Source organism: Trichosurus vulpecula, chromosome 1 (genome assembly GCF_011100635.1).
Source record: "Trichosurus vulpecula isolate mTriVul1 chromosome 1, mTriVul1.pri, whole genome shotgun sequence".
NCBI classification, from domain to species: Eukaryota; Metazoa; Chordata; class Mammalia; order Diprotodontia; family Phalangeridae; genus Trichosurus; species Trichosurus vulpecula.
In genome coordinates, this window is record NC_050573.1 from 77488756 (window position 1) to 77497414 (window position 8659).

At 54.0% G+C, this 8659-nt stretch overlaps 1 protein-coding gene across 5 annotated transcripts; it reads left to right on the forward strand.

Moving 5' to 3' along the window:
- Window positions 1–2255: 2255 nt before the first annotated feature.
- S1PR5 (sphingosine-1-phosphate receptor 5) lies at window positions 2256–6719 on the forward strand. 5 transcript variants are annotated; one of them, XM_036742162.1, is made up of 3 exons: window positions 3427–3558; window positions 4170–4322; window positions 5216–6719. In XM_036742162.1, exon 3 carries the CDS (start codon window positions 5357–5359, stop codon window positions 6536–6538), a length of 1182 nt encoding a protein of 393 aa, XP_036598057.1. In that variant the 5' UTR covers window positions 3427–3558; window positions 4170–4322; window positions 5216–5356; the 3' UTR covers window positions 6539–6719. The 5 variants fall into 5 exon arrangements, with proteins under 5 accessions (XP_036598056.1, XP_036598055.1, XP_036598057.1 ...); XM_036742161.1 differs by lacking the exons at window positions 3427–3558; window positions 4170–4322 and adding an exon at window positions 2256–2722; XM_036742160.1 differs by lacking the exons at window positions 3427–3558; window positions 4170–4322 and adding an exon at window positions 2256–2722 and having other exon boundaries at window positions 5219–6719.
- The last annotated feature ends 1940 nt before the right edge of the window (window positions 6720–8659 follow it).

Sequence of the window (8659 nt, forward strand, 5' to 3'; positions counted from 1 at the left end):
AAAGGCTGTCATGTGAAAGGATTAGACTTATTCTATTTGGCCCCAGAGGATAGAAAAAGGTCAAGTTTCAAAGAAGCAGATTTTGGCTTGATCTAACAAAAATCTTCTTAGCCAATAGAGCTGTCTAAAAGTAGAATGAGTTGTCTCAGCAGAAATTGGGTTCTCCTTTACTGGAGATCTTCAGGTAAAGGCTGAATGATTCCTATCTGGTGCAGCAAATATAGGAGACTTAGTAAGGTATGGGTTGGAATCATTGGCCCCTGGGATCCCTTCCAACTCAAATTTTGTGATTTCCGTGAAGCTGGTGTAGATCTAGAGGAGGGAGAACAGGATATCAATGGGACTATATAATGAATTATAGAGGATTGGTTGATGGAACTGGGGACACAGGCTGGAGAAGAGAAAACAGGTGGGAACATGATAACTGACTTCAAGTATCTGAAGGATTGCCACACAGACAAGAGATCAGATGTGTTCTTCTTGGCCCCCAGAAGAAAGAACTATGGTCAATGAGCTGTTGTTGTTTGTCTTTTATTGTCAAAGAGGACCATGATTTCTGGGAGGTGATACACTTAAATGCAAGTGAATTGGATTGAAGTGAGGAGGGGCAGCCAGGTGGCTTAGTGAGTAGTGAATAGAGCACCGACCCTGGAGTCAGGAGGACCTGAGTTCAAATCCGGCCTCAGACACTTGACACACTTGCTAGCTGTGTGACCTTGGGCAAAAGTCAATTAACCCCAATTGCCCTGCCTTCTCCCCTTCAAAAAAAAAATAGTCAATGAGTAGAAGTTGCAGAAAGACAAAATTTGTTCAGACATAAATAAAGTTAACATTAAATTTTTTTCCAGTTTTACTTTTTTGGCTACTTTAAAATCCCATTTACTTATTAACATTCTTTCTTTTTAAATCTTGAGTTTCAAATTCTTTCCCTTTCTCCAGGATTACCCCCACAAGAAAATATTTTTAAACATTAGAATTGTCTCTAAGCCAACAGATTGCCTTGGGAGGTTTTGAGTTCCCCATCACTTTAGGTCTTCAAGAAAAAGCTAGCTGAATGTATCAGGGTTGTCATTCTTATCTCCCCAATATCTCTTGAATACCAAACCCCTCCTTTCTACTCACACAACCACCACGCTAATGCTAGTTCAAGCCCTTCTTCCCTCTGCCTGGCCTACTTGGGTAGCTTCTTCTTGCTCTTCCTGTTTCAAGTCTCTCCCCTCTCCAATCCATTCTCCTTATAGCTGCCAAAGTGATTTTTTTTAAAACATATCTCATCTCACAACTCCACAAATTTCAATGACTTGCTAGGATCAAATATAAATTCCTCTTTTTTTGACACTTAAGACTCTTTGTAACCCTCTTACACTTTACTCCCTTCCTGGCACTCGGCAATCGAGCCATACTGGCCAATCACTGTTCCTTTGCCCTGAATCTTTCACAAAGCCCTTCCAACCGTTGACACCTAGAATTCCGGGTTTCCTTTAAGACTCACTTCAAGCATTACATTCTTCACGAAATCTTTTCTTGTCTCATTGCCCATCTCCATCCCCTCCAGTTCTAGTGTAATCTCTCTCCAAACTAACTTGTATTCGTTTTGCATCTATTCTGTATACATGTTGCCTCCCCCATTAGACTTTAAGTTCTCTGAGGGAAGGGACTATCATCCTTTTCTATTTGGATCCTCAGGGTTTAGCATCGTGATCACTTAACCAATAGCATTATCCCCTCTTTCTTCATTCGCTCATTCACTCACTCATTTTGCCCTGTCCCCCAACACTTGGCACAGTTCTTGACACATACAAGCATTTAATAAGTACTTGATTGACGAATGGATGTTGTCAGAGGGATTCCTGTTCTGGGCTGGTTGGTCTAAACGGCCCCTGAGCTTCTGTTAGCTCTTAGTGGTATTGACCAACTCTTGTTGGCAGCATTGATATTGAACTTAGGTCAGGTAAGGCCCAGCTCCAATTTTGCTTATGGCTCTTACCTGTGGCCAGGGGCAAGTCCTTTCATCTCCATGAGCCCCAATTTTCACATATGTAAAATAGGAATAATGCTACTGCTCATACTACTTAGCACATAGGGCTTGAGGATCAAAGATAATACATGCAAACACTTTACAAATCTTCAGCCCCCACCCAAAAGTCCTTTTTATCCATTCTGGTTTTAAACCCCACCTCCTACACCTTATTCTTCAGTTGGTCACAATTTCCCAGTAGGGGCAAAGGGCACTGTCCTTGGTGAAGGCCACAGCTCACCGCATCCCATCCACCCCCTCAGTCTAAGGTAGGCGGGAGCAGTTAGAAAAGCTCACTAGCCCACTGCCTTGCACAGAATAAGTGTTTTATAAATGCAGATTGGAATGGATTGGATTAGACTGAGATAGCAGTCCCAGGACCCAGGAGCAGAAACCTGGGCTAGGGGTCCAGTGTTGCCTGGGAATTAGGGAGGAAGGGGCCAGGCTGAGGGAATTGGTCGGAGCAGAAAGGGAGGGTCAAAGGCTGGGGAGGCCTCGGGACACAGAGCAGGCCGGCCTTCGGGAGGGGGCGGCATAGTTCGTGAGAGTCAGACTGCCTCAGAGGGAGAGAGCCGGATGAGGAGGGGAAAGGTCCTCACAGGAATTAAAACCCAACCTCCCAGCCCAGCCAGCCCCAGGGGAGCTGACGGGGAGCCGCTTCCTGGCCCTGAGAAACAGGACCATCCTGTAACTGTGAGCCTCAGCGTAAGTATGTCTTTGTCCCAGTCTGTGTCTCTAGAGTTCTCCAGCTCTGTCTCCAGCCGCCTCTTTGTTTCTGTGTGCCCCTCTGTTTTTTTTGTGTGCTAGTATCCATCGGCTGCCACTGGGGATGCTTGGAGGGGTAGGGTTGGGACGGCAGGACTGTTGGTGTCCAGCCGGGACAGCGACTCCTTATTATTGATTCCTTTTCTCCAATCGTTAATCTAGTCCTTCAAGTCTCGCCCTTGTCTCTTATGTGCAAGTTCCCTTGGATCTAGGTATCCCCTTGTCACTTCACTCTACGCTCCACACCGTCACTCCAGCCCTGATGTATTCTATTCATCGGTGTAGGTGTCTTAGACTGAGAGAAGGGACCTAGGCTAGACTAAGTGTACCTGGAGGAGCCCCTTGAGCTCAGCGCCCCTGACCGGTAATAGGCACTCAACTAGCGCTGGATGAAAAGTTGGATTGCTTTGAGCTTGGTGTTCCCTCTCTGGGGCCAGTCCCAATCCGGACGCCACGGTATCAGTTGGAGTAGGGCCGCCTGGTAGGGTACAGGCCCGGGGTGCGGGTAGCACAGGCTAGCAGTTGCGGCAGTAGATCCCACTGGGTCTGTGGGAGGCCAGCTGTTTCCTAGCCGCCCAGTAGCCGGGATGGATCCTGCCTCCCCCTCTGGGAACAGCTCAGCCCCTGCCCCCGCCCCCTGGCCCGCACCCAGGTCTGAGCCAAGCCCGCCCAGGCCTCGCTCCTCCCCGCCCAGCCCGATGCGGGCACAACTCTGGAGGAGGAACGCGCTTCACTAGGCTCGGGAAAGCTCGGCTCGCTATAGCTGGAGCCTCAGGGTGAGTGTGGGAGGCTGGGGCCCCCCTCCCAGGCTAGGCAAGGCGGGGTGGTGGGTACTGAGTACGAGATCCTAGAGCCGGCTCAGCACCCGGCTATGAAGTCCTCCTGTGGTCTAGGCGACACGCGTGCGACTGGGGGAGAGCTGCGGCGGGCGGGACCCAGGGTTGAGTTCTCATGGCACTTGGCCCTCTGAGCCGGCAGCTGCCACAAAACCAAGGGCTGCCTACTGTGGTTGTTGCTTGCACAAGAGATAGCTGTGAGGGCTTTGTCCCCCAACCATAGCAGCTGCTGTCCCAGAGACCTTCCGGATGCTCGACACAGGGCACAAAACCCCTGGAAGAGGACTACCATCGTGCAGCCCCTCTCCTCACTTACCCTGAACGGGGTTAAGGAAGAAAGCCGACCGGCGTGCCAGTCCCCACCAAAGCCTTTAACTCCCCTCTCCAGGGACTTCCCTGGCATTTCCAAAAAAAGAGAAACCTCAGTCAGTTCAGGGAAAACCCAGCTATCTCGGCTTAGGGGAATGGAGAGTGGTGGAAGTGTGGAGAGAGAAACAGGGGTAGTGTAAGAATTCCCCCGCATGAAAGCCTCTCCCATCTCTTTCCTGCAGAACCGCAGGTTTCGCTGCAGGCTGGTCCAGAGAGGCCAGGGGACACCGAAGTTCTCAGCAACATTTCCTGCCCCAGCTGGAGCAATAGCGTGTCTCTCAGCCGAGGGAGTCGTTTCAAAAACCCAGCTCTCTCCCATCAGCAGCAAGCTCTATGTATTTTTAGATTTGTGACTGTGTAATATTTATAATTCTGTGTCTATGTGTGACCGAGTTGAGTGTCTGTCTGCCTGTAATTCTACTTCTGTGTTTAAATCTGGAGGCTGAATGGGGTGCTGGAGAGAGGGAGTGGGGAAATCCTTTTTCAATGAAGGGTTGAATTAGATGGTCTATAATGTCCTTTCCAACTCTGAAATCCAGTGATTCGCAGCCTGTTGTGTATCTGTAAATTTGTAGCTGTCCATGTGTGTAATGCTAAGTCTCCGTGGCTTTGCGTGTCTGCTTACCAGTGTATATGTAACTGCATTATGTCTGTGGACTGTGCCTGCCTGTGCAACTCTGCTTCTGTGTGTGGCTTTTGTGTCTGTGCGTGTGCCTAGGAGTTCTGGGACAATCTGTCTCCCGCCCCACTGGTTTGGCCCAGCTCCGGTGCCTGCCTGGTTCCTGGCCCGGAGGTCACAACTCATCCCCTCCCTGGAACCTCCCCCGCTGTTCCTCATCATTCTGGAGCCGCCTGCGAGGTCTTTGCCAAGGTCTAAGCCCACTCACCCCCTCACTGCAGCCTGGCTCTAGGGACAGCTGCACCGGCTTCTGCCCCAGAGTGGGGTACAATGGCCCCAAGGGCATCTCGGACCTTATCCCTGCCGGGCACAGGCAGTTCATTCGGTCTCTTTTCTAGGCTGGCTGGGTTCCCAGAATGGGGAAATGGGGAGAAGCTGTCTCTTGCTCCTGCCACTCCAAAGGCTTTCCGGAGGAAGTGGCCATAACCCCCAGGGCTCAGGAATCTGAGAAGGGAAAGGTGGGGGGAAGCAGGACCCTGGGGCGCTGGAATCTAGAGGTTCGGCTCTGGGGAGGACTCTGCCACTGACTTGGTCCTCTTCCTTCTCCAGCAGGGCTGGGACCCAGACCAGGGCTCGGGCCTGTGAACGGTTTCTTTCCTAGTGCCCACTATGGTGATGTAGCCACTCATCGGTGAAGCGCCTCAAGAGGCAAAGAACCTCGAGGAGGAGGAGGTGGGGAATTAGGCCACCATGGAGCCGCCTCCGGCGCTCCAGGCTGTGCTGGGGAGTGAGGTGATCGCACTGCACTACAACTACACCGGCAAGCTGAACGGCGCACGCTACGATCCACGCGGGGGTTTGCGCGCAGATGCTGCAGTCTTCCTGGCAGTGTGTGGCCTCATCGTCCTGGAGAACCTGGCGGTTCTGCTAGTCCTCTGGCGCCACAAGAAGTTTCACGCGCCCATGTACCTGCTTCTAGGCAGCCTGACCCTCTCCGACCTATTGGCCGGCGCCGCCTACACGGTCAACATCCTGTTGTCTGGGGCCCGCACCTTGCACCTGTCGCCTGCTCTCTGGTTTGCCCGCGAGGGTGGTGTCTTCGTGACGCTGGCTGCCTCAGTGCTCAGCCTGCTAGCCATAGCGCTGGAGCGACACCTGACCATGGCAAGCCGGCGGCCGGCGCCCATACACCGGCGAGGCCGCACACTGCTGCTGGCGGGAGCCGCGTGGCTGGCATCCTTGCTGCTCGGGCTTCTTCCTGGCCTCGGCTGGAACTGCCTAGGCCGCCTAGCCCAGTGCTCCACAGTGCTTCCCCTCTATGCCAAGCCCTACGTGCTTTTCTGCGTGCTTGCCTTCCTAGTCATCCTTGTGGCTATCTTTGCGCTCTATGCCCGCATCTATTATCTGGTGCGTGCCAACGCAAAGAAGTTGCAGCTTCGGGCTGCGTCGGGAGGCTCTCGCCGCCTGCCCAAGTCTTTGGCGCTGTTGCGCACGGTGACCGTGGTACTCCTGGCGTTCATCGTGTGTTGGGGACCACTCTTCTTGCTGCTGCTGCTGGATGTAGCATGCCCGGCTCGAGCCTGCCCAGTACTTCTGCAGGCGGACTATTTCCTGGGACTAGCTATGGCCAATTCACTGCTCAACCCTATTATCTACACGCTTACTAGCCGGGACTTACGCCGTGCGCTCCTGCGCCTCTTCTGCTGTTACCGGCGCTGCTGTTGCTGCTATAAGCCCATGCGTCCAGGGCCAGGTGGTGGCGAGGCTGCGGCCAGCGTGCGCTTCCGGCTACCGTCTATACTGGAGTGCAGCACTAGCAAATCGGAGCGCTCCTCGAACCGACAGGAAGGGTTGGACACGAGCGTCTCCACCAGCAATGCGACACCCACGCGCACTCCAGTTAAAACCTTGGTGCAAAAGACCACAGACTGACACTTTATTCCCCAACCCCTTTCTAGGACCCAGTCCTCTCTTCCTGCACTATTTTCACTGGTTGTTTTTTGTTGTTGTTGTTTGAAAAATGAATAAAAGTAATTTGTATTAGAATGTCTGAATATCAGGGAGCAGACACATCTCGAGAATGGAGACCTTGAGGAGAACCTGGGCTGGAATTTTGAAGTCCCCATTAGGAAAACCTGAGTCGTTAGTGTCACCCCGGTTCTGTCTTCCTTAGCTGAACTGGAACCCCGAATTAGCTGCCTCCATAAGCAAGAAAGGGGAGGAGCCCTTGCCAAAGACCCAATCTCTTCGCTGCGGGTCAGGGCTTGTGGGAAAGTCTTTGTGCTGCCCCATCTCATCTCTGGCTGATCTGTGCGTACTATAACCCGGATCCAAGTGTTGCTCTTACTTTTCACATAAAATAAGACCTAAAAGTCCTACCACAATTAGTCCCCTGCCCTTATGTGATGCAGATTTTTTGACCCCGGGGTGACCCGCTTGGGGCACCGTGAAAGAGGGATGGGGGGGGACGACAGATCGAGAGTTGGTAGCATAGCTCTGAGCTTGGGGTCTCCCGTCCTAAATCTGATCTACACTTCGCTGCCGTAGCCGACGATGTCGGTGCGCCTCCACCTCCTGGTAGCCCCCGGAACTGCAGAGGACCTATGTAGCTTTGTTAAGGGGGCTGGAAACCCAGATATCTGGGGGGAGAATTCTAGCTGCATCTTGGCTCTTGGTCTCAACCTCTCCTTGGATTCCAAGTTTTAGTTATTCCAAGCCTTGTCCCATGTACGTCTCTGGCCTTGAGCTACCTGAGATTCCTTCCCCTAATTTCAGGTGGCCCCTTTTAATGCCTTGGGACCCTGGGATCTTCCTCTAACCGCTGCTCAGATTTAGACCCTCGTATTTGCAATGGTCCTGCAGCCGCCGCAGCCAGGCTAGTCCTTTCAAGGATGCCGTTAATTACATCTATGCGTCCCGTTCCCAGCCAGCGGCTTCCCGTGGATCCTTTGGTTCCCAGGTCTTCAATACACTTCCTGTCATCCATGCACAGGAAGGCTTCGAAGAGGGAGAGAGTAGAGAGACACGCGCCCAGCTCCGGGGACTCTGACCCCTTGTCTGGGACATCCCTGCCCCGCCCGTCTGGGCAGGAGCCAGAAGCACCCGCAGGGTAGGGAGAGGAGTCGCCCTCTCCTTCCTTCTTTCTCCCTCCCTCCTAGGTGTGTTTCGGGGATGGGGGGCGGGGTGGAACTGCCGCGTTTCTCCAGAAGTTCAGGCCTCGGTGTGTGCGCGCAGGTGCCTCGGCGGTGGCAAACAGCACGTGCTCTGGGTTCCTCGATCACTCTCCATGCCCGGCCTAGGAGAGGCAAAAGCTTGGCTTCAGGTGGCAGGAGGAGAGAGGGTCAAGTAAAGTGCTAGCTTCGGCAGCCTGGAAGGAGAGGCGGGCTAGGCATCGATAGCAGCGGGTTTGCCAGGCACAAGGCCTGCTTCTGGGGCAGGGCTGGTGAGTCACGGACAGGCTGGGCCACTGGTGTCGGTCCAAGAGGCAAAGTCGGACCTTCCTGAGAGCTTGTGGTGAGTCCTGGGACCAGGGGCTCAAGAAGCCCCAGCCGAGGTCCCACCATGCCCAGTGCTTCCGGGACAGGCTAGCCACCAAAGGCGCTCAGGACCCCGCCCCGCAGCGCCTGGGGCCGGGGTAGATGGCCCAGGGGAGCCGGACTTCAGGTCCTCAGGCCCCCCCAGGCTCAGCCTCTGTCGCCGGGCGCGCGAAGTAGCTCCGCTCTCGGCGCTTTCCTTAGCATCTTGGTTACCCAAGGGTGCCTCTCGGAAGGGGGAGGGGAATGAGGTGAGAGCAGGGCCCCGACTCCAACCAGCCCTACCTCCGTACTCTCTCTCGGGGAGGAAAGCCAAGCGTATCCCGCCTCCCCCCCCCCCCCCCCCCCCGCCTCCGTGCGCTGTCTGGAGGACCCGGTTGTTGGCAACCCCGTCGGCCGAAGCCGGGGTGGCGGACCAGGGACTCTTATTCTGACAAGGCTGGGGTGCGCGGTCTGCTTAGTCATGGTGACTTTATCCTCCCCCTCGCCCCGCCCCCTTCTCCTCCCCCCTCCCCGCCAT